Source organism: Pagrus pagrus, assembly GCF_965226575.1.
Source record: "Pagrus pagrus genome assembly, chromosome: 5".
Classification (NCBI taxonomy): domain Eukaryota; kingdom Metazoa; phylum Chordata; class Actinopteri; order Spariformes; family Sparidae; genus Pagrus; species Pagrus pagrus.
This window is the reverse complement of record NC_140189.1, coordinates 20,321,462-20,348,430: the sequence shown is the minus strand read 5'-3', so window position 1 is coordinate 20,348,430 and position 26,969 is coordinate 20,321,462. Positions and strand designations below refer to the sequence as shown.

At 40.9% G+C, this 26,969-nt stretch overlaps 1 protein-coding gene across 2 annotated transcripts in view; it reads left to right on the top strand.

Moving 5' to 3' along the window:
- The window catches only part of LOC311257930 (glutamate receptor 3-like), a 90,013-nt gene that overhangs the window by 24,035 nt on the left and 39,009 nt on the right, over positions 1-26,969 (top strand). For both annotated transcript variants that reach the window (XM_084353902.1, XM_084353901.1), the window contains exons 3-4: positions 2,955-3,194; positions 22,786-22,973. In XM_084353902.1, coding sequence (XP_084210028.1) covers positions 2,955-3,194; positions 22,786-22,973 — 428 coding nt within the window. The remainder of the gene's footprint in view (positions 1-2,954; positions 3,195-22,785; positions 22,974-26,969) is intronic.

Here is a 26,969-nt window from a genome sequence, read left to right as displayed (position 1 = left end):
TTTTCTTTCAATTGAACTACACCTGCCAACCATTTGGGTTGTACATAATGATACGTTATCACGTTGATTCTTTGGACATTCGATATTTGCCATTATCCCAAAGTCTGCCACCATACGATTTTGATTTGATTCAATTGAGGGACCTGCGATCAATATGATCTATATGACAATATTTTATGCACATTTAACCCAATCAGTTACAGAAGAGGCTGACACCACTTTCTTTTTTGCTTTTGTCCATAAAGAAAATAACACTACATAAACAAAAACAAGAGTTTTAATCAACAAATATCAACTGTAAATAAGACAAATGTTTTTTGCTCGTCACCAATATAAGCTTGAGTTAAGCAGCAACTCCCAACAGAACATTTTGCTTGCATTTCAGCCTGAATGAAGGCTCTTTTAAGCCTAACATTGTTGAAAAAGATCCACTGGTGCAAGAGCAAGAGCAACAAGTTAGTGGACTGCTGAGTGAGACGCTCCGCTCGTCTGTTGTCTCGTTTTTTTCCTCCAAAATCCAGAATATTTCCACGTCGTTGATTTATTCCTGAAAGTGGAATAACTGTCCCCGTCGTCTCATTTCTTTTGCTGCTTGCCATCATCTGTCTGGCGCTAGTACTGTTTGAATCTTTACGAGGGAAGTGTGCTAAGATGGACAAGGTGACACAGATGTGCAATGGCAATTTCAGAAATAAAGGCTTAACCTAAAGATGATGACATGGATTGATGTTTTCACTTTCAATCAATGGTGTTAGGTCATTAAGTTGATGTATCTGCCGAGCAGAAGGAAGCGTGCATCTACTCATGCAAGAGAGGCTAGCTAAGTTTGCTAACGTTGCAAATCAGCCAAGTAGGATTACATCCTGCCGTTATGAACTCGAGCCTTTCATCCATGAGTAGATGCAATCTTCCCTCTGTGCTGTAATCAGTTTGGAAGGTGTAGTTTGATAGAAAGAAAATAGCTCCTACATGAAACTGCTCACAACAAGGTTTGGAAATCACACACCATAATAACCTAGATCGATAAAAAGCACTACAGGTAAGAGGAAAAATACACATTGATTTTGGGGTGAACTGTTCCTTTAACACACTTTAGGGCCTTTTTGTTTACATCATGCCCTTATTAGGTCTCATTCGTCATCCAGGCTTTGCAAAGAAACCAAGTACGCAGCTATGACTGACGTGGTGCCATCCACCAAAGCAAACGTGTGGGTTTCAGGTCATTGAAAGTGAAACTGGTTCAGTTTTCACTCGAGGCAGAGAGAGTTGTCTTTTTCAGCTCTTTCGTAGGAGGCAACAGAAACGGCGACAGGCAGCGGCAGCGCTCACAGCTGCTGTGAACGCTGCAGTGAGTCGCTCACTCACTGTGGATGAGGGAACAGAGCGATAACTGGTGGGAGCTCCTGATGGGAGCTGCAGACCTTCGGTTGATGCTGTGACGTTTCTATCCTTTGGCTGCCAACACACGCGCACACTGTGCCGCCTGCATGTACACCTGCAGGATTTTTGATGACATCCTGTTGTAATGCAGGCCACCATTACCCGATCTGTTCACTCTCTGATTCAGTGCATGCTGTCTTTTTGTGTATTAATGCTTTTCTCTTATCCAGATTCAGATAACGAATGTTAATACCAGGCGCAAATGAGATTTTGTATTGTATTGTGTATTGCTCTGGATCATAGGGTATCATTTAGGGACGCAACAGATTTTCTTTTTCATTATTAATTACTCACCTGATTATTTTCTCAATTTGTTCCAGTGATTCAGCAGACTTCAAAGCAGCAGAAGCTGAGATATCCTGACTTTTACTCTGTCAGACTCTAAAAACACTGGATCCTTCCAATAATGAAACCTGATATTGTCCTTCATTAGACCCTTTCTGGCTGGTAAATGCCCTAATCTTTTAAACTCTAAATCTCCAATTGGTAACACAGGTGACATCATCAAGGTTACTTTTTCAGAGCCCCAGAAGGCATTATACTGGCTGACTGGTACCCCTGATGACAAGTGAACTGAACTTGATGTCACACAATAGTGACAAATGCCCGTCAAACATCATAGTGCTCGATTTCTTTGACCAACAGTCCAAATCTCAAAGTGATTCACTCCAAGAATGACAGCAATTCCCACCAATAAAGAAGAATTCTTGTTCAACATTTTTGCTTTGCAGTTATCAAAGTGGTTTCTAATGATTTTTCTGTTGGTCAGCTTGTCAGTAAATTGTTATCTTATCATTTAAGCTGTAGTTTGAGTTTAAATATTTTGACACAGGTGCCAATACAAAACCTGTGATGCAGTAACAAAACCACTGATATCATACTTTAATAAAAGAAACAATCTTTTTAGATAAAATCCTTCATTTAACAAAAGATGTGAAAGTTCTCAAATGTTCAGGGTCTAAAGACAAGCACCTGTTATTCTTGATGAGATCATCTTAACCTGGCAACATTTTGATTAAAAATCAGGAACTGTCTGATCAAAGAAGATAATAATGTGACTATTTTGTCCAATTTGTTTTTGGACTGATTGTCAAACAAAACCAGCAGTTTGAATATGTCACATTGGGACGAGGATTATGGTTGAATTAATTGCCAGATTAATTGATAATGATTAATTTACTTGCTTTCTTTTACTTTCTTTTTCTTTTTCTTTATAGAGCAAAACAGATCAGGAAAGCAGCATGCATGTATAATCAATTTTAATAAAACATTTTTAATGATTTGTATTATGACAAATATTTTTTCAGGATATGCAGTACTGTTAATGTTTTGGGGGTCATTTACAGTCACTTGAACCCTTAATTAGCGGGTCATTAGCGTCCGGTCAAACAACCCAATCGATCTGTTACTGCCTAAAGTGATGAGGCACTCAGTTTTGAATGTGCGTAAACTTTTAATTGTTGCTGAATAATGTCTTAACTCTCCTGTCCTCTTGCCCTCTGCTGTCCCTGCAGTTTGCTCCCAGTTCTCCCGCGGAGTCTACGCCATCTTCGGATTCTACGACAAGAAGTCCATGAATACCTTGACCTCGTTCTGCGGCGCCCTGCACACCTCCTTCGTCACGCCCAGTTACCCCACCGATAACGAGGTGCAGTTTGTCATCCAGATGCGCCCCGCCCTCCGGGGCGCTGTCCTCAGCCTGCTCTCTCACTACAAGTGGCAGAAGTTTGTCTATCTCTACGACACCGAGCGAGGTAGGTGACAGCACAGGCCTTGAGTCTGTGGGACTTTAAGCTTGAATTACAGTGTGGAACCACAGGAAATGTTACAGCGACTCAGAATAGCAGCTGCACAATGGGGTTAGCAGAGGATAGATTTACCCTGTAATACTTTATGAAAGCCCTGTAAATGCTTGAACTGTTAATTCTGCACTATTTAATACAGTAGTTTGGTGTTATGTAAATGTAAAATAAATTCACCAGCAGCTCATAACACTTGTAATAACACATTACACTTGAAGAAACGGCATCTCCTATGAGCTACAACCTTTGCATTCTTCTAACAGTTGGCTGCTCGCTGTCAGTTAATCTTCTGTTTAATCATGTTGTTGATATTGGCTCGTCTTTCATCTGAAATGAGGTATGTCACAGCTGCTGCTAAAATGTTTTCTACACAAAACAGAGTCTCTGGCTGCCTGTGGGGGCTGCTTATTGTGTTGCATCAATGAGGGTTTTTGTGTACTTCCCAGATTGCATTGCCTTGTTGACAATAGACACTGGTTTAATGTAGCCGCGCGCTGCGCGTATGACGACCTGTCAACAAGGCGAAGTGTTCATTTCTGGATGTTCTAATGTCAAACAAGAAAATGAGCTCATTATCTCTCAATAGAATAATGATCACCTCCTTCTACAGGAACTTCAATTTGTTCGAACAGCACCTGGGCAGGAGTTCAGGATGTGACAGACAAAGGCACAATATGTCTTCCTCTTTGTGATGGTGCCACAAAAGGGCGGCGACACATTCCTCCCGATCTGCACATAGCAGTATGGATTGGCTATGTTTATTTGCTCATTACTGAAAGGTCCTGAACTCCAGATATGCTTCAAGCAGATGGTCTTCTCTGCAGCTTCCTGAATGACTCTTTATTTCTGGTCCAGCCTCACTCCCCCACCTCTCTGCTTCTCGCTCTGAGGCATGAGTATGAAGTGTGCTTTAGCACGGAGTACTCTGTCTTTGGGTCTCCAGGCCTGTAGGGTCCAGAGCTGAGGGCCTTAATCCTCCACACAGCCTGCAGATAACATGTGGTTAATTAGGGTCACTCCGACTAGAACACTCATTGGATCTTCCCTGAGGATGCGAGCGACCCACACGTCCTTCAGCACAACCAATACTGCCCAGCTACCGGTCCCTATCCCTCTGCTTTTCCACTTCTGTCTGGCAAGTGGGACTGTCTGGGGCACAGTTGGATACATAGTGGAGGTGGGGAAAAGAGCCTGAAATACAAATACAGAGGAGGTGTCGGAGAGAGACAGAGTGATGACAAATAGACATATACTTAAAAGAGAGACAATGGGGACAGAGGGCAAAAGAGGGAGAGAAAGTGAGGAGGAGGAGGAAGCAAAACACCAATTCAGCACAGCAATTAAGGCAACAGCAGGCGTGTGTGATTTACACCCTGTTACCTGTGTACAGACAATTCCCTGTGTACTGTACATCCCCATGCCGAGGCCCATGCCAAGCCACTTTTACCCCTCTCGTCGCTGCCAGTGGTGTAAGACGATCCCTTATTAGTAGGAGGACATTGGCCCCAGGAGGGGATTAAAGTCGTTTATTGATGCACTCCATCCAGCACTTTGAGGGGCTTTGACACTTGGCTCATCAAGCAGACAGATGTGTCAGAGAGCCTCTACCTCCGCTTATCAGGTAGTGCAGCTCCCCTGGCAATATGGACACTGACTGCTGTCTAAACCAGAAGGAGTGACAGGGGAAAATAGTCTTCAAGGGTGAATGTTTTTTTTTACCCTCTGGCCAGGAGGCAAAATGAAAATTGACAGACAACTCCTTTCACCTGTGTAATTTTGAGTTATTTTTTTTTATTTTAGCGGTTCCCAAACTTTTATGACAAGCACACCTCCATAACCCCGTCAGAGGAGCTCAGGTACCCCGTCCCTGACTCTACTAGACACATGGATTTTAAGTGAAGGGATATCAAAGTGAATATTGTTACAGTATTCTCCAATAGTCTCAATATAACTACCACTGAGTCTCACAAGCTGAAACTTTCAAGCAAGTATGTATCACATTTAGCCAACAATCTCAACTGTTTATCCGACACTTTTACGTACGTTCAAGGCGCCAAAGAATTTTAGTTTAGTTGAAAACATTCACGAATTAACCCCCTCAAAAAATAAATGATAATAAAGAGAATGCAAAAGAAGAATAAATAGCAGTTTTGCAGTTTTTGCTAATCAGCCTGTGCTGGTCCAAAGATCCCGCGCTAGCAGTGTACCAACACTCCCCTGGCCCCGGAGCTCCCAGTCCGAACCGCTAGCTGCACAGCTAACTAAGCTAAGTAGCTTAGGTTGAGTATGAATTTGACAGGTGACCAAATCTTTCATACTGCAACTGTAAGCGTAGTATTTCTATTACTAGTCTACTACAATCTAGAGAGTATGTTTGGCTAATTTTTTTAAACTCCATTACTTTAAGCTGTTTAACGATTTTGAAATACTGTTTGTAGCATTTCATCCATTCTTTTTCGCAAATTATGTCAACTGTGTCAATTTAGCTGAACATTTGGCCAGTTTCCAAACCACTTTGATCCGACCATTTACACAATTTATCCATTACTTTTAAGTAACTAATTCCACTTCTCTGCTTGCGTTTTCATGTGCTCTCAACATGTAGGTTAAGGTGTTATAACTGACTCTTGTTAGTGGGAACTGTGCACTCTGCAGTTAGCTAATCGTAGGTGGTATCCTACTTGTTTTTTGTGAAAGATCAGAATCACACCAATTCATAATTATTTTGTTTTGTTTTTTTAAATTGTCCTCTGAAAAACAAATTAATCAAATCATATTTTCCACTTGATTTTCCAAATCAATTGAGCTCATTCACAATGTTTCCTTGTACCCTCTCATAACCGCATGAGTATACCCCGGGGTACAAGTACCGCTGTTTAGAAATCACTTATCTATTTGATTCTTTATTCAGTCTGTGATGCAGCTGTGGGTCATCCAATTGAGTGTCAATGACAGATCATTGTCTTGCAGTCCATTGTGTTACAGTTCTCCTGTGCTTTTCTTGTCTTAGCATTGTCTGAAAAAGAAAATTGACACGGTGAGAAAAGCAATCTCTGAACGTAAATGTCTTTTTGAAGTTAAATTTAAAAAAAAAAAACACCCACGCGTCACAATACATCCCCGTAAGCTGCCGGTTCTGGCAGATTTATAATTTTGCTGCAAAAACAGCGAATGAACAAATAAAACCAACCCACAAATGACCCTGGGCTCATGACACAAAGCACCTGTTGTGATTAATTATTTTCTTGAGTGCCTTTTTGCTTTTTGATTTGCGTTTGATAAAAGCATTGATCATCCACAATGCTGGAAGCAACTTTGTAATTATTCTCCAAACTCCTCTATTAGGGAGGGAAAACACAGCTAACTGAGTTCCACCAAGAGGTTTTATTCAGTCAATAGAAAAAGATTAATTACAACCACACTATTCATTTGACTCTGTTATTGTGCTGGCAAAAAATGCTTTTAGGCATTAGTGCAGTGCTTTCAGTCAGAGAGCGATGGTCTATATGCGTCAGTCTCGGATGGATTGGAGGGAAATGGAGGGAAATTTGTACCCTTAATGCCAATATCACACATCTGTTTCGAAAGCAGACGTTATGATGAAGGAACAGCTCTGGAAGCAAATGGAGCCTCCGTAGGCAGTGTTGTACCAGCTTAATGAGTGGCTACTCTACTTTTATCTGATGTAATATATATACAGGGAATGTGTATGTTAATACACGTGTGGGTAGAGAGAGAGAGATAAAAGAGCCAAACGGATCTTGAACCACTTGTTCTTTTGAATCACCACCAAAAGTCACATATGGCTGACCGGGAGAAAGACTTGACAATCCCTCCAACAGTCCTTCAGCCAAATCTTCTGTTTTCCACATTCTTCTTCTCTCAGAGAGTGAATATTGTGTTTTTTTTGTTTTTTGTTTTTTTAGTCCGCATCAGCAGATGAATTTCCCCTTAAAAAGCCCGAGCTGTATATGGTGAAGGTAGATGGATCTTGCCCTTTCTGTTCTGGCGGTCAGGTATGGGCAGATAATTGCTGGGTCTGTGCAGCAGAGACAGATGATTACAGGCTTTATTGTCTCTCCCAGGCACAATCAACCCTGATTCAGCAATCTCACCTCTACTTGATTTATGAGTCGCTCTCTCTCTTTTTCTCTCTTCCACGTGACGCACCCCTCTATACCATACCTCTTCCTTATATACTTTAAGCTTCTCTTATGTCCCTTCGTCATGAGTGTCTAGTGTCAGCTAGCTGTGACTGTAGTAGCACAGCTGTCACTGCGAGGGAAAGCTTTCTGCCCTTAAATGCTGCAAAGTGGTGAAAAGATACATTATAAAACAACCCACAGGTGGTTTGTCACCAAACATACAGTAGGCACTTTACAATGATGATAGAGATGTATTCACTTCTGCATGCTTCAACTGGCTGTAACTAGGAGGTTGATTGTGCTGAACTTGAGCTCCATGAGTTGGTTACAAGCACCGTCTCTGGCTGACTTTTACATTTTTCCAGCTGACTTGTTGTTGCATATGATGGCTATATACAAAAAACACAATCATACAAAAAGTCAGCAGCTGATGTATGTAGACGACATGGGCCAAGAGGCGATAGTCCGATAGCCCTGCAGGTGTTAGCATAATAACTGAACAAAATACACTCACAAAAGAAATTTCTGCACTAAAAAACTGTACTGAGCGAAAATATGATGACCAACTTCCACATGAATGGGCTTTTCTTTTTTTTAATATATCCTACAACCCCACAAATTAGGGCTGTGTTTAAACTGACATTAGCCCTACTGCTAAGCTGCTGAGCTACTTATATAGGCTTCTTCTGTAGCTTTGAAGCTAGTTAGCCAGAAACACTAACGGTTGCATTCGACATCAGTGAAGATAATCCGTTCCTCACTCATTTGCTTTCGTTTTGGTCCCAAAAGGCCATAAAAGGACACCGCCATCCAAACAATTTAAATGCACAGTATCGCCGTAAATCTGAAGCTTGACAAGCCTCCTGTGCCTAGTTACGGTTGCTAAGCAGTGATTGGATGATTGGTGATTGGGGGAGGGGTTTAGCCGAGGGTCAGTGTAATGTCTCTCATACTTTCATCTCTCCCCCGCCTCTGAGCCTTTTTTTTTTTATCTTTTCAGTCTTGGGAAAATCCAGTTCACCTTGAGCTGAGCAGCATGCCAAAAAAAATAAAACAATGTGAATGAAGATATAAATATGACTGATTGAATCCTCTGACAGAGTAAAAGCACTTCTATTTTCCATTGACATTTTGTGAATACCAATCTGCAGAGAGCGATGCCGGTGATATTTTGTGTTAATACCTGGAGCTTCCATCTCTTTATATCCATGATGGTGTTGTGAGCCACAGGATTTTAGCCTGTCTCACAATACCCGTCGCCACACCAAGCTGTAGATGACATATTAAGAACAATCGTGGGCCTCCTGTCGTCTCCTTCCATCATTTCCTCCACCAATCAATATTCTGAATGTGATACAGTTGGGAGGAAAACGATCCAACACGTAGCTGCTGCACTGAAAGCACAGAGCTATTTACTTTTATCATTTAACCGCTGACAGTCGAAACTACGGTTGAAATAGTGTTCGATACCACAGCCTCATTATAGCACCAGGAAGTCAGATGTTCTTTGAACACAAATCTGTCAGGTGGATGCTGTTTTTTAGCATTCTGTCCAAAAATACCTCCAGGGCATTTCTTTCATTCACTCTGTCAATATTTGCAATGACCCCAACTGCAGCTGAGTCAATTCAGCCAACTTATCTGGAACAATAAGGCACATGTGCAGTATTGATCATTAGAGGTTGATGCTGTATTTGTAAGCACAAAGAGAATAGCTTAAGATTAAAAAATGCAAATGTGTGCAAATTCTGACCTACTATATTGTCTCCAAAGTGTATGCAGGCATTTATACAGTATTTATTTAAGTCAATTGTTTGTCACATTTATTGTTAAAGGTCTTTAAATGTCAATTTTGAATAAGAATGTAGCTATTTATGGCAGGAAGAGAGAGGAAACTCAAAAGAAAGTTCTCATAGTGTGCCTTTAAACAGACAGAAGTTGAACAACACTAAATAAGCCCTTAAGACAAATATATGTACTTTCTAAAAAAGTGACTTTCTCTTTCAAGATCACAGAGGCAGCTGCTGCCTCGACAACAGTCTGGATTTAAGCCTAAATCAAATAAACCACTTTGGGTTCCTCACTGTGGAAGCGATGACGCACTTCTGTTGTTTTTAAACACAAAGAAATCGATAAAACTAGTTTTGTCTTCATAAAGACAAAAGAAAAACGTGGTTCTATTCTTTTTACAGTCAAATTTATGGTTGTGGCAGTCAAAGCAAGTTCTTTATGTTTGAAATGTTCCCCAAATTAACTCAACCGCAAAAAAATCATATCATAAAGTAGTAAAATCAAAAGGCAAATTTAATGGAAATCCCCAGCCCAAGCACCTACAGAGTGTTCATAAAAGTGCTGGTTTAGTAACTGCTGTTCTTGTTAAGGAACAACCTGTAGCCTCCGCTATAATTGGCTATGTTACCGATGAGTTTGACTTTTCTATTTATTATTGAAGCTTATTTTTACATAGGTAATGTAGCCAATTATAGCAGAGGCGGTCAGGTTTCCTTCATATTGAATGGCTGTGGCTCTTTTTCCTTTCAGCTACAAATAAATGTTACATTTAAAAACAACGTGGTGCACATAAGCAGACACATTTTTAGTGCAACAAATGAATACAAATGAAAAAGGATCATTTCAAGTGCCGACTGCATATTTAGAGCTGTTGGCTTAGTCAGAAGATGTTGACTACACGTGACAAAAATGACTGAGTGGAACCAGTGTGACACTGACAGAGGACACACACACACACACACACACTGCTGACGTGCTGTGTGACGTGGCTTGTGTAGTATGTGAGTCACATGTACTAACAGTGAAGCAAATGTCTCAAACAGTAGATCTGATCCGAGCTTTTTAACATGCTCACATAATTGGAGACAGTGGACTTTATTATTATTTTGAAAGGCTAATGTGCAACGACTGTGAATCACTCAATGCAGTCCTAACCCAGTATGTTAAGTATGTTACATTTCTGACTGTGTCCATGTCAACCAGCATGCAAACGCTTTCATATGTGATTGGCCTAAAGGGTCACATGGTATTTAACATCCTGAGGTCCCGAATACATCTTTTCTTGACAATACTGCAATGACTGAAAATAGATGAAATGGTGAATCTCATGAAACTCGTGAATCAACTCGTGTTGAGAGCTGAGAACCTGTACATTTCTCTCCGTGGCCCCGTCTAGATGGCGGAGTTAAACTAATGCTAATGTTTATAGCACAGCCCATGTTTCCAGTACTGGCAGAAACGTTAGCATGTTGGCTGACGTGGCCAGAATAAATTACAGTAGTTTAACTGAGCTTAGTCCACTTTGTCCTGAAGATTTTTGCGTGTGCTACCTTTATGACTGACAAAATGAAACACCAGGAGGGCACATCCTCTCAAAGATGAACTATTTAAAATGTCTCTCTCTTATTTCTCAGGTGTGTAAAATAACACACCTTAATGTTCAAGCTTTTATTTTATTTCATTTTCAAATTGAAGGGCCAAATTGCCCTACTTCGCGTGTTAAATCCTCTTCAATCTGTTGGTTGAACCTTTTTAATACCGGCCTTAATGATATGCTTCCTTTCTCTATCCAGACAGAGATGTAATTTTTAGGCTAAATAGCGTTGATACTTGCAGACACCGCGGGGTTTTTTTTTTTAATAAACAGTGAAGGCCACATAAAAGTCCCTGAAGGATGTGGGTCATATATATTATTTATACATGTACTAGATTTGGGTTTTTTCTTAACATTACATTCTAAACATGTAATAACCTCCATAATTGCTGCTAATGTTATTTGAAAGCGTGCTAAAACATAGAAAACATCATCTATCAGATTGATAGCATTCTGGTCGCATCAATCAAAGACCACTTGGCTCTGTATTAAACACTCATAAGTCTCCGCAGACACTGTTGATCAGCTGTTAAACAAGCAGACAAGATAACTCCAGTCTGGCACAATTGGCAGACCGATGTGCCAGCAGGGCCAAGAGGCTTGTGAATGGGAGGATTGGATGACCGCACATAGTTAGCCTCATTTCTTCTAGTTCCTGCCAAGCTACTGTAGATAGAAAGATAGAAAGACAGATATGAGGCGGTGGGGCTGGGGGGCCAATCAGGCAGAGTCAGATACACTGTAACAAAAGTGAACCTTGCTCCCTCTTCCTCGGCAATCCCTCTAATTGGCTATCCAGAGACAGTTGCCTTTGTTCCCTAAAAGAGTCAAATAATTAATGCCTCCCGCCGCTCTCCTGGATGCCTTTGATGGCAAACCAAATCAGGTCTGTCCTTTGGTTTGATTGTAGTCGTTTGGCAATGCTCTTACTGTTGTAAACAACATAACAAATCAAGCGGTGTGATACACTACCACATGCACTCAGTATAGTCCGATACTCCAGTGATTAAACACATGCAGACAAGCATGTAATGGCCATCCCTCTTTTCCCTTCTGCATAACCAGTTTGGAAGGTGTGCTGACAGTGTCTCTGTATTTGGCATTTCATCTTTTAACCACCATTAGTTTGCTGATGAACCAAAGCAGCGTTTTTCAGCGTGCCACTGAAAACCATCAGCTGCTTTTTCTCTTTTAATTCGTTATGCAAGTACTTTTTATGCCATTCTGACACATCTCATGCGAATAATGTCTTGTCAAGTGCAATATTGTCACCCACAATTGTTGATTTATACTCTGCTCACAATGTGAGATAATAAGTGTGAATGCCAGCTCCCTACTGCAGCCATGTCTACATCAACCGCAGCATCTTTCCTTGGCTTTGTGGTCTCATCACAGCCAATATAATGGCACATCAGCTGCACCCAGCTGAGACTTTATACACACACATATGCCTCTTGTGCTTTAGTGGCCCTCTCCTTCACGCCGGCTTCATAACAACTAAATTATGCATGCATCAGGAGAATAAATCAGCTTGGACACGCTGACAAGAAAGGGCACATCAGAGAAGCCATAAAATGCACAAGAAAAATAATATTAAAGAAATATGGATGAAGCTATGCATCACTGGCGGTTCTGCTCTCTTTTTTATTTTGCACACATAAACTGGTATCACTGCCAAAGTGACATCCCAATATACAGATAGTCCAACCTGCAGCTGCAACCTCTGTAATTCAGTAGCCCCTTGAAAAACTACAGTCAAGCACCTGTTCCTGACGAAAAAAAGTGATACGAGTGCCATCGTCTGTCACAATAAGCACACAATAAACCTCTATGCTCTCTCAGTGTCCTCTTTTAACTGAACCTGGAATAAAGCCATTTTACCACCTACCCACTGGTAGCTTCAGCAGCCATGAAATTACTGCTGGGAGCTTTTTTCTTTTTTTTTCATTATAACAAAATGTCCTGGCCTTTGCTTCAAGCAGCCAGAGTAGAGGTTGATTGCTTTGATGTTACACCATGTCACAGGGCCAATTTGTTTGTAGAAACAACAAATAAAATATATATGTCATTCTCAACAGTAAACACAAGAGCGAAATAATATTTGGGCTTTTTTTTTCTTTTTCTTCATGAGAGGAGAGTCTCTCTTTTTGTCATCTCTCCCTCCAGCTTCAGCCGATCAGCCAAAGCCGACTGCAGAGTTTTGGGCAGCGCTTGATCAATCCACACACACACACGTCTGTGTGTGTGTCCATACTCGTATACGTGCCGATATGTCACAGTATGCAGTGTGATTGAGAGAGAGACCAGGGAACAAAGACAGACAGGGCGAGCTGGAGAAGCTCGAAAAAGTCTGTGGGTGGATTTTCACAGTGGCAAAGCGCTCCTCTCCTCCCTCCTGCATGTATGCACTTCTAAAGATACGGACAGCATGCTGCTTCTGTTTGATTTGACATGCGCTGTCTTTTTGATTAGTACAACACTTGGCAGCGAGGCTGTTTTGGTTATAGGCCTACTGTAAACACCACATCAAAGCCTTGGCTGCACACTGTTGGGCTAGTTTGGCATTCGCTTCACGGGGAATGCTACGTTTCCGCCATTGAGTTAAACGTCAAAAGCTTCCTCCTCCCGTGGGCAGGGAAATGTGGAGGAGCTCATACTGTACTGTGGCTCTGACTGATTGCACATCAGCTATGAGAGTTTTCCCCTCTGTGAATTGCATAAGTTGAATAGGCCTGTTTTTGAGTCTGTATTTACCTCCGCCACCGCCATGGAGGTTATGTTTTCCCCCATGTCCGGATGATGGTCGGTTGGTCGGTTAGTAGATGGACTTTATCACATTCACCCATTCACACACGCATTCATACACTGATGGCCAACTACTCATTTGATTCAGTATCTTGCTCAAGGATACTTCGACATGCAGCTGGGGGATTCGAACCACCAACCTTGCGATTACTGAACGACCCGCTGTACCTACTGAACGACACCCGCCCCAAAAGCTACAGCCGCTACAGCTACAGTTGGTTGGTCAGTCTGTTGGCTGATTGGTCTGTTGGTCAGACCTTCCATTAGTTGGTTGGTAAACGTATTTTTCAGGGAATAACACATGAATCTCAATGAAAAAACTCAGACAGTTTGAGGTGGCTGGTATCTATGAGTGAGTACAATTTGATGCAGATTGAAATAAAAATTTGAATCAAGCGGATTCCAGTATCTCATGATGTTGGATTAGGCTTGATTGAATTAAAGGGGACTGCTGGGCCTTTGCACTGTAATGTGCCTTTTTGGTTTCTTCCTGGTTTAATTGTTAGGAGTTAAACACTTTCCTGAAAGTCATCTCAATTACATTTTCTTTACAGCTGCTCAGCGTCTCTCATCAACCATCCGACACTGATTGCAGCTCACCTGTTTGTTGCTTCCGTATGTAGTTTGCTGGAGAAGTCGAGAGCACAGGTCATATAATCGCAGCAAACTGCAGCCTAATTTATAAATATTATGGGCCTATATTGGATGACTAATGAGAGGAAAAGCCTATTTTTTCTCTGAGCCCAATACTTTGATCTCCACTGCACAAACACTGGAGGGATGCTCAGAGCCCTGGGAGCATACTTAGCCCAAAGGCAAACGCTCACCAGGCCCTAAATACTCTAAGTATTTATTTTGGCTCCCTCAAAAGACAATAGAGACAAAGCATCTCTGGGAATATTTATAAATTAGTACGTACATGGAGATGCAGTTAATGAAGAGTGAGAGTTTTGACAGCTTGAGAATTTTAAGTAGCCACTTCTAGTGTGCTCACGGCACAGGGGGAGTGGAGGAAGCTCTCAGCTGTTATTGCATGACCTTCCTTCTGTTGTGTGACATTCAGTTCCAAGGACACTTGGTCTTCGAGGATTTGCAGTATTAAGTACAAGTTTAATTTAGTTTGTGTTGGTGGCAAGATGTTAAAAACCTTGCTTGCCACTCGCAGGATATAAAGGGTTCTGACTTATTCTGTCCACCATGTGCACTTTCTACATCCACTTCTGGAGGCTAATAACTGCCCTCGATAGGATATCCAGTGATGAGGCGAGTGAAAAAGTGTGTATTCCACGGACATGACCAACATTAATGAAAACAAAAATTGTATCTGTATGTATGATGGATTATTCCAATCGACCTTATGCTGAAAGTGACTTTCCTGCAACACAAAATATTCATATGTTTCACATGAATGTTTAATGGCGTACACACTTGTGTACATAACTCTTGTGAATTTACTCAATGAAGTCCAGGGAAAATGTGAAATCTAAGACCGGACCATCACCAGCCTGATGTCCTATTCCATGCTACAGACTATAAACATGCCAAAAACACAGTAAAACGTTTGCTTTTAGTCACGTTCGGCTTGCAGGCTTCTCTGGATCTTAGCTTGTACCATGTTTTTTGTAAAACTTGTGCAAAACAACTAATGAAAATATACAAGTTGAATGAAAATACCAACTATATACAGTACTGTACAAAACTATTAACTATAACTATTCAAAATGTACGTAAAGCTGTGCTATTAACATCAGTGATATCTCATGACTGGATACAAATATGTGCTTAACTGGCTTTTACAGTCCTCATCTTAACTTCATTTGGTATACTGCAATATCAGTACAAACAAATATTAGACATGAAATCTTGAAAACATGTAACTGACCTTTGATTATGCACTGTTTGGTAGTATTTTACTTCAGTGTTAAAGGGTTGAATTAACCCCAAACCAGGGCTCCAGGGTGTGACTGTTCAGGCCGTATACATAAAATATAAATGAATGGATGTCTGTTTTAAATATGGAGGTCTAATTTGGAAAATAGTGTGCAGCCTAAAAAAAAATATATTTTTGAGGTAATGGTAATTTCGTGTTAAGTGTACTGTGATTTAAATGAATAAACCAGAACAGTTATCTGCACCGTTGTTCCTGTTTATAACCATTTTCATCATGTGTAAAGATATTAAATTAAAATGTATTATTGGGTGCACCTAAATTATGTCCTGTTGCACCTTTATGAAAAAGTGCAATCAGTGTAAAAAGCTCCTCTGGAGCCGTGCCAATTGAACAAGAGCATAAAAAACGAACAGCCACATATTTATATTCATATTTTCACACCTGCCTTTAGTCGTATCTAGCCATGATGGAAGCTTTGATACTATTTGCTCATGTTTTGAATTTTTCTTTGCCGCCAACCCAGCGCAATGAAGGTTAATGGAGTTCAAATGTTTGTATAAACCTCACCATAAACCCTACCTGCATGACAGTAGTAAAACTAAGCAAGGGAGTTTGGGTGAACTACCCCTTCAAGGAAATGTTTTACAGCTGTTAGGAAATCGCTGTGACATCTCTAAAGTTCACATTTCTCTGCAGATGTCTGATCCTAAAACTCAGCATCAAGCCCACCCCGCAATTATGAGTGAAAGCCATTATCTTTGTGGTTTCAATCCAGTTGTTCCTGATGCCCTCTGAGACCCTGGACACTGCTCAGCAGGGCGTTTCGGCCCACCACAGACCCTCATTTACCAGAGGATTGGCAAGTTAGAGGGGAGAGCAGCCGCATTTACTATCGGCTCAACGACTGCAGCCTCCTTTTCATGTGCGCTTCGGATTTTGATCCTTCAGAAATGAGTTTTATTGCTGTTCATTTCTCAGTCCTTGCTGTTTGCTGGAAGACTCAGTTCCCTTTATTTATTGTATACTGTAGTACAGCTGATAGTGACTTATTCACATTTCATTATTTAATTAGATTAGTAGATTAGATTTTGTATTGGCATGGATTAGTGTAATGCCAACAATGACGCTGTGTAATGATATAAGCGAGTGGTATAGCTGTGGCTCTAAAGCCGACAGTCAGTCGTGGTAAATGCTGAGGTGTACGCTTAGAGAAATTTTCAATATGGTTCCTCTGATTTGCCCAGTTAGCCCGGATCAGCTGTGAGATATGAGAGAGGGCTGTGAGAGAGAGAGAGGAGACGGAGGCCTGTGACACTCTACACCGTACCCTAATGAGAGGCAGGGAACCAAAGGAGCTGGGCAATGAGATTAGATGCAACTCAATTCAATTACTGCTGAGCCGCCACGGGTGACGCTTCAAAACTCATCCTGTTAAGATCCGGTTCACAGACGAAGAAGAGGACTGCAGCTCTCACTCAACCGCTGCATGCTACACTGCCACAGCGTCTCATTCGCAACAGCTCTGATTTATAAGCACACGGGGCGTCATTAGGCTCCGTCGGGATTTGATAGCACACTCTGCAATGTTCTGATATAGACTTAAAGGAAAATGCAGAAATAATTGAGTTTTCAACCATCGCAGCCGTTTATACACTGCTCCACAAACTGCAGAGTTGTTTCAAGTGTGTGTTTTAGATTACAGAGACGCTTAAAACCCTGTTTTAGCCCGAGCACACTATTAAAAAAAAACGCATCAAGAGCCAGAAACAAACCCCTACGGCCCTGCCCTCAATGTTACCCCACAAACGATGGCACTGCTGCTCCCCTCTCGGCTCTGTTAGATAGCTTCTCTGGAATACAGCCACAGAATACTGCCTCCCTCAGTCAAGGAGGCGTTCTGGGTAACCATAGGTCACGAGGCTTTAAAGGAAATAAAAATACACAACGTCTTAGTCTGCACGGGTATAACAGAAACTGACCTCCGTGTATTCCAAGCATGTTCTGGCCACGACAAATTCAAACATGTTTTCTGTTTTGGTGCAATTTTCAAGTGAACAACTTTGACCCGCTTCCTGGCAATGTTGGCCAATCGAAGCGTCGTGTGCATCATTACACCACCAGACCATACACTGCAATATTGCTCTCATGCACCTTTTTTTAGTCTATGAAGCTGGTGGTGACCGTGATGTTGCTTTGTACAACACAACACAACACGACACAACAGGCGACAAAAATCGACTGATAAATAAACAGGAACTTTGCCAAATTTCAACCAGCTTTGTATCACTATAATTTTGGTCTTTCCATTTTGCCACAGATGGCATCTTTCTCTGGGGCTGTGGTGTCAAATACAGATTATTGTTCTGGATTTTGTATGCATGCATCCACGGACTCAAAGAGTACAGTCGGATCTCGAGACAGAGAGTCGTCGTTCTCTCTCGCATCAAGCCAGCGGTTCACCAAACTCCGGTCAAACTGTCCAAAACTAAAAACTAAGATTCAGTTCCTGTTTCTCCCCTAAAATGCTTTCAGAAACATATTTTAGCAGACTTTTAAGCTGCAATACAGACAAATCATGAACGGGAAGCGGCCAGCAAATTGGGCAGGCTGAAAAAAATCAGGTCAAACACAGCAGTGCTGATCAAATATTAACCACAATCCTGTTCATTGTCTATCTTTCACCTACAATGTTTCAACAACATACTTTTGTGTACTATTAGATGTAATAGCTAGCTTGTTACTAGCTGTCCATCTTACTGTTTCCTGTTACAAAACGAGCACCCACTCGCAGTATGTCACCGATCAGCTGGAGTGTTTATTGGTCCGGTTCGGCGCAGTGCATTCTGGTTGTTGTAGGTTTTTCTACCTTTTAAGCAAAAGGGAATACCACAGCCCTTTCTTCAGTGCTGCATAGACAGCCCAGTTTTAGGTAAGAGCCGTCTTTCCAACCTCAAGTTACTTCACTCAACTCTTACTAACAAAAGAAATGTATTCCGGGTTATTCTATAAACATTATGCAACCGACGTCTGTTCCCTGTGTCCAATGTAGAAAAACAACGCAAGCAGCTGCAATCATGCAATTATAAGCCGGGTACAGACACCGTTTATAACTTACACACAATTAACCGCCTGCCTGTTTTAACCATGTACTATAAGTGCTAGCACCGTATGCCACCTATTACCTAAATTAACTTTAAATGATTCAGATATGTGGAGGGAATCGCAGAGGGGAATACTCTTCAAGCTGAAAGCCTAGTGTGCTATGAATAATAATGATTACCATAAAAATTTAAATAACAACCTGAAAACCAAGAAATATTATGTTAAAATGGTGCACTTTTTAGTGTGTATAAAAAATACATGCAGCAACAAAATATATGTCAGCTACAATTCAGACAATCACTGGCCCTTTTTTCTTTCTTTCTTTCTTTTTTTTCATACATAAATACCAAATTCTGTGTATCTTGAGTTGACATATATTTACCAAATGTGTACAAATATGCACATTGTACCATTCTACACTGTATGCATGTTTCTATGCGTGCGGTGCATAATGTGGCTGGCGGCAGCGAGCATTACAGCATGTTAAAACTCTCCCTGTCTCGATGATTAGCTGTGAGGAGCATGATGAGCAGAAGCCGCCGCCGCTGCTGCTGCATCTGTACAGCGAGGATTTATAGGTGGTGATAAGGAAATCTTGTTGTTGTCTTCAATAATTTATGTAGTTGACTGTATTACGTTTTTAGATGCAACACAGCTGTGGGGCTCCTGAAGGCAGAGAGGTGAATGGGATTTATGGCTTTTCTGCATGTTTGAAATAAATATCACGAGCAGGAGCGTTTATGAGGTTCTCCTCTGCTGTTCAGGAGGTTGAATCCATTGATTTGCTGAAGCTGGAATGTGCTCTGGTCCAGGAGGGGAAGGTGACTAGCAGATGTAAATCTATGAAGACAAGCATGGGATCACAGAACAATGTATTATTTTTTACCTGCTGGTAGAGATGAAAAAGGAGTCAGTCTTATCGCTGCTGTCACATTAAGTCGCGCTCAAAGGATTTTGTTCATTTTCGATTTTGAAGTCTAAATCACTAAACGTAAACTTTTCTGCTGACTGAAGAAAAAAAGTAATCCATTTCTGGACAAACTATTTACCACCACCAGATTCCATCTCTCTTAATTTCCATACAAATGTAAAACTAGGCAGGCATGGAATCTTCTGTGAATCTTAAATGAATCCAATTGTTCCAACAGAGTTCAGGGTTTGCTGGAGACAGCAGGAGATGAGCGCCGCGCAAATCAGCAATTTCAAAATAAAAGCCCTGTGTGATTCTAATCTGATTGACAGGACATTGTTTCCTTCTCTCACATAAGAGTACGAACAATTCATGTCTTTTTCTTGCACTTCAGACCTCGGAAATGGAAATGCACAGATACTTACGTATGTGAAGCCCAAATCCCTAGAGCACTTCCCTTTGAGCATTTGTATTTTCTTTTTCCTTTTACAACCTTCTAAGGCATGCTATTGTGTCTTGCACCATATATATATATGTGTATATATATATATATATATATATATATATATATATATATATATGTATATATATATATATATATATATATAAAATCAAAACCACAGGCAAAATTGACAACATTTAGGACGTAAAATTGTAGATTTTTATTGAAAGATAAATATATGAATTAAGGATGTTACTGATTAACTGATTAAAAATGTATTAACTGACTATCAGAGATGGGCACATATACGTAAAAAAATATCTTGTTACAGATGACAAATATTTAGAGGGATATACCAACTATATCAAAATGAGAAATGAGAAGATGTATTTAATTAAATTCAAGTGATTTGCATTTTAAAAAATAGAGAAATACATTCTACAGAAACTGATGTCATTAAATCTTAGCCATTTGGCAGCGTCAATGTACGTTAGATTTTGTTGGGGCAATTAGAATAGCAACAGACGGGAGCTCCACAATTAATATGAAGTCATTATTTTGTGTTATTTTATTGTCAAGGCAGCTGGCAATGAGAACGAGGTATGACTTTTCTTGGATGGTAGCAGGAAACAGCAGAATGACCGTGGTAAACATTAAATATCATAATTTTTTTCAACAAACATTAGATTTTTTTCTCTTTGGATCAAGCCTTAAAAAATGATTTGTGCTTGTCAACTTGATTTCTGAGAGAAGGGAGAGCCAAAAGGCGCAGCTGGTACCGGTACTGCACAAAATCAGTACTCAAACCATTTCAAATAATCACAATCAATATGTATCAAAAAATCTATATTTTCCCACAACAGAAATATGCTGTATGTTGTAAACACAATGTAATTACCGTGTGTTAAATGGCTCATTGGCATCTTTACGTTTACCAGCTGCATTTTCAACAGTTTCCAAAACCAACCGAGACCACTTTGACCCAGTTAATCTGCATGACATCTCTTAATGTGAGAAGCTTTTATTGCCGGGAAGACTGCCATGCTATCCAGCTGGCTGGTGGTTGGTGAGGTTCTGAGCATATGCCCGAGGAAGATGAATAATGCATCCGTGCTATTCAAACCTTCATTCTGTAACTTCTTGCTTTAGGTAGGGGAGATGTGAGGAGGTATAGTACATGAGAGACTGCTGCTGCTTTGCGCATTTAAAAGTGATGATACTTCAGAAGTGAGTTAAATTGAGGCTTTTGTACAGGTAGAAAATTCCCTCAGACTACTTAACCTTCAATTTCTGATTGTTTCATGTTTTTTTTTCACTTCAGCTGCGCAAGTGCTGCCACTTTTAACTAGCCTTTGCAACCCAGAAACAGACCTACATGTGTTCCTCGACATGCCCTCGACTTATCATCTGTACTCAGTGTTGTGCTACAACTTGCATTCATAAACCAAAGGCCCGACTCCTCAGAGATGTGACCTGATAACCCTGATGCCCGATAACCTTGAGGTCTAGCTGTCTGATGTCTCCAGGCGGTACGCCGTTGCTTCTCTGGACAGATGACACAGTGTGCGTAGGACTCCGCTACACGCTGCGTCGCTCGCCAAAAGATCATCTGCTGGAGTGCAGACATAGACGGCGCAGCAGTCTCAGGAGCATTTACGAGTGAAGAAAAAAGGCTGCTTGACCATTCAGATGGAATAGAAAAGAAGGGGAATGCAAAAGCAGGGAAATGAAGAGAGTCACAAAGTGGTTATCTTGTTATAGCTGTTGTTGTGTTTCTTTGGTCTCCGTGCTGGCTTTGTTGTCTGTCTGCAGCCGGTTCATAGAGATAAGGTTGTACGGAGAAATGTCTTACAGTAAAAAAAAAATACATGACAAACATTTACTCTGCCCACTGCTGTTCAGACTATGTGAGACAATTTACATAATACCCAATCAAGTGCACGATGTTAATCGTCATATAAAATCTGTATATGCCAGAATGTGCTGCCGCAGCAAGTTCTTTTCTTTCCCTTTTTTGTATCAGTTAACCACACGTTGACGATGAAAAATGAATTGAGATACGGGGAAAGAAGCTTATTGTACATACACTTTGCAATTGCATTGTCCATGGCTTAATGAAATACCAGCAGTGTGCTTGATTTTCATTAATAACCTTCATGTTCATTTCGCACCCGTTGTACATGGGAGAAGAGCTAAGCCATTTCTATGTGCAATCAATCCCTCCAGAAATAGGACTACATTATTCATTTTGTGGTATGTGCTTTGACCATAGTGTTTCTGAGCGCTCTGTTAAATGAAAATATTTCACGTGTGAATTAATCATTAGAAGGGCTCATTCTCCATTCTTCTGGTAGCGTAATGATCTCTTTTTACCACTGGCCGGGATGAAACTTTCATTGTCTTTATCTTTAAATGACTTGGCACAATCCTCCGAGGAGACACGGGCCGCGATGTGTTTCACCGCACTGTCAAAGTTAACATGTGGCTGAGCTAAATGCCATAATTTAATTGATGCCAAGCGCAATAACATCACCCGCTGATCTTTTAATAATATGGAGATACGATTCTGCTGCTTTCACTTCATTATGATATTGCCTTCTCAATATGCAAATGTAAATTCACACACACTTATACACTGGCACACAAACTCTAGAGTCTAGACAATATTTTAGTGGGCCTGGAGACTTCGGAATGCTATTTTAGATTGTAATGAGATGGCCTTTAACCTTTGGATCCAAGCAAAAACCTCTCTAGAATAAATTAGCAGCCACTCGGCTCTTGTGTAACTGTTACTGTGTGCCAGTCTTTTTTGTGTCTAATCCTCCGGGTCGCTCTCTCTCTCTCTCTCTCTCCCTTTGTCCAGGTTTCTCCATACTGCAGGCCATCATGGAGGCAGCAGTAGCGAACAACTGGCAGGTGACCGCTCGCTCTGTTAGCAGCACAACAGACGCGGCCGAGTTCAAGCGTATCATTGAGGAGATGGACAGGAGGCAGGAGAAGCGCTTTGTGATTGACTGCGAGGTGGACAGGATCAACACCATATTAGAACAAGTGAGCCTCACACTCAGTGTACATGTGGTGACGTCTGTAGATTATGTAACCAAACGCCTACAATGTACGTATTGCACTGTTGTTGCTTCCTGGTTGAGTCATACAGGTGCCGAGCAGATTCAATTTACAGAAGAAGAATTAAAGGGCCGGAGTCAATTAATTGGTCATGTCGGATCCAAACTTTGTCTTCTGTGGCTCTGGATTTTGATTTAAATGACATCACTACAGTAACCTTGAGTTGGGCTCGGAGACTACGTGTTGACAATAACTGGATGCGTGGAGTATAAAAGATGTGTTTTCTTTTACCATGCAAGGAGGATCTCATAAAATATACTCTTGAGTTGCATTATGGGAAATGTGGTAGGCTCGCCTTAAGCACAGGCACAATCTTCAGCACTAGCATTTTTCCACTAAACCTGAATTGTTACATAGTCAGCGATCAAATCACAATCATTTCACTTGAACAGCAGGTGGTGGTCACATTACCTTGTCTAAAATCTAACGCACTGAAAAGACAAGTCATTTATCATGCCATCAGTTATTATTGGATTATTGGAACCGCCCTCTCTCTACACGTCGATCTAATAGCAAATCTTCATTCCAATACCATTTAAGGATGCATTACTTAGCAGCTGATCCATAGTCCAGTGTTGGCTTAGAGGTACACATGTAATGAACAAATTGCAACACAATGTTTTAATGTTAAATGTAAATATGATGAATTGGCTTTTCGGGACTCCAGGAAGACTAGCCAAGTGCATCCAGTCACGGGATATATTTTTATTCAATATTTTTGAATAAATAAATATATCTGTCTAATGTGAAACAAACCATTATCACAGCAAAAAAGAAGGTCAGCGAGAAGATTGGCTATTTTTAAATAGTTATTGTTGGAGGAATTCCCCAGGAAATCATGCCATTGCTGGGGAATGTTGCCTACTTTAGGTTTCTCAACAAAACTACTATTATTGAGAAAAGGAACCTGCTTACTCGAGGATTATAGGTAACCTAGGTGTATCAATGGTACGAAAACAAAGTTAAACTCCACCACCTCCACACCATTGTCATGTTAGTTATAAATCCTACATAGCCACAAATAGCAGGGATTGACCAATATTGTTTTTTTCAGGGCTGATAACACCAATCAGTCATTAAGGTGACTGATAACGTATATGTCTATATTATTTTGTCCACAGGGGCCGCCAGAATCAACAAATATCTATAGTTCCTTGTAGCAGCTTTAAGTTTTAATTCTTCAGATGTCCCCTAACTTTATGGGAGTGCAATATTAGATTGCTGGAGGAGCCCTTTAATTTGGAGTTACCATTTAGTTTCTAATCGTTATTATTATTATTAGTTAATTGCTGCTTGTTTTCTGTGTGGGAAGTACAAGTACAAGTAGCGCACAACTAATTTCGGAACCAAACTGAGTTGTTTGTTTTTTTCTATACAAGTTGGGTTTGTGTAACCTCATTAAATGTTAACAGTGTGTTAAGTTGAGTGTTAGGCTCAGGCAGCAATCTTGCCTGTTTGAGGAGCTCGGTTCGGAGTTGTTTGGATGCTAAGTCTGAGGCCGGCTTGTTCGAAAATCATTGTGTGTCGATGCTGCCCGAGAGCCTGAGGTTGAGAGGTCTGAGCGTGAGCAGCCATTTGGAGAGACCACTGATGATGCATCCTTTTTAATCCTCTTCTAACAGCCCCCAAACCCCTCCGTTCCTCTATCACGTCCACTGCCTGAGGAGGAAATGAAAGGTCCACCAGTCCTTGTAGTAGGGGAAACACAATTACCATGAATAGATGAGTGGCTATTATGCCATGCATCTCCTCAGTTCGCCTGCCCTGCTCCACCCTGCACTCCTCTGCTTGCCGCCGCCTGCTTATAAGGCAATCAGCTCCCGAATTGGATTCTGCTCGTTAACATTCATTTAGATATTGGCTTCTCTCTGCCTCACAATATCCCTCAACGACTGTTAGTTTCACTTGTTTTTTATGAATCTAATTTGATCACAGAGTCATAGTTTAAAGCAGAATGGATTTTAGTATTAATTTGCTGTGTCTAATTTAATTCTTGTGCTGCAAATTTCCTCCCTTTACAATCAAGGGCCTATACTGAAATCTAAGAATATGCAAGAGCTTTTAAGAAAAGCTTAGATATTCATTAAAAATCACATGTGAGGCATGTTAATGGTTGCGTCTTTAATTGCTCCCTCCCCCCATGCAAACAATAATAATAAGGATGCGGGACAGTAATCTGTTTGATGTTCTCCGGTTTCTGTCTTTGTTCCCATTAATGAAATATTTCCTTTTCTTCTGGAGCGAGCTCTCTCTCTTCCTCCACCTCCAACTATCGCATCATACATTTTTCTGTATGTTTGTTTGTTCTGTTTGTTTTAGCGCAGAAAAAGGGGGGATAAAGCTTTTACAGCAGCTAACCTTCAAAGCAGCAGTCAGCTCAATTTTGCCCCTTGTTTCAGTGACAACCTCAGCGTGGGATTTTTTTTTTGTTGGAGCTAATTGAAATAATCTGGCCAGCTCTGCCAATATGAATGAGTCACAGGCATTCAGGGAAGCTGCTGGACTTCACTCTGCAGCTGCCCCCTACTGGGCCGTACCATTATAAATTGAAACAGGGATGAACCGTCTCCCATGAGGGCAATCACACCAAAAATGGCACCCACTGTCAGCTATGTGGGAACCTGCTGCTTCTACCTGCTGTTGTAGTTCTATTAACCAATGATTGTAGACAGATAGAGTTTCATATCTGGAGGACAGGACTGAGAATTTGAGCAGAACCTGCGTGCCGAGGCCAATGTCTGTGTGTCGCAATGCCGACGAGTTGCCTCAATCCGTCAAGGTCGCTGCTGTTGAGAGAGGATCATGGGGCTGGATAGATCCAGCGAGCTGATTGCTGGGGGAAATGGGAATCAGCTCAGTGGCTTAGTTTTATGATTTCAGTCGGAGTAATCCCACCACAGAATGAGTGTCTTTATACCAGGCAATGAAGTTCATGGACTGTAGAGTTATCTGTTGAGCTTCTACAATTTGGCACAATCGTGGCACACAAAGGAAAACCTCCATGCTGCTTTAAATATGCGCCAGTTCTGATCCAGTCGCTGGGAATGTTTTGGTTCTGCTGGGCCACTGTTGCTCTGCTAGTTCACCTAGCAGTTTGAAGTTTTCAGTATTTGAATGAGGTTCTGAAATGGTTAAAGGGGCATCCAGCTGTAGCGTAAGTACTGCGCTCAAGTGTAATTTGGAGGTATTTCAAGTCTATTACCCTGATTCCAGAAACGATGGGACACCTTGTGCAACAGAAGAAAGGATGTGATAAGTTGCTAATCCTTTCTGGCATATACTCAATTGAAATCATTACAAAGACCATGTATTTTTTGAATGTGATTTCAAAGGGGTCGACTTTACTTTTTACCATCCAGCATTTATTCGACTGTGACTATAGTTACATCTCTTTAGCATATCAACACATTCTCGTTCAAAACAAAAACTATAAAACATACAAACAAAAGATAAATGTAGTTCTAACGCAACAAGCTACAACATTGAAATATGGCTTTCATCTGACTGTATAAATAATAAAAATAATACAATCACATGACCACACTGCTAGATGCCACTAAATCCTACCTAATGGACCTTTTTGGAAAAATTGACAAAATGTCTGTCACAAGTTTTGAGGGCCCTAAGTGGCGCCATAAGTCACCTTGTCTGACCGACAGTCCAAAACTCAATCCTATTTCATTTAAAATGGTATAAAACACAGAGAGACTGCAAATCCCCACATTTAAAGGCTCTAAAAGCATTTTTAAATCAGCTGTCTATTATGAGTGAGGGGTCGTACATAATTATTACATCACAGAATTTCATGCCAATGTTAAAACAGTTTTGGTTAGTTTACTTTTATTTCATCAAATTTCTGTATTAGGAAGTTTTTTTCTCATTGTCTTGAAGTGGCTGGGACTTGGCTGGAAAAGGTGAGGT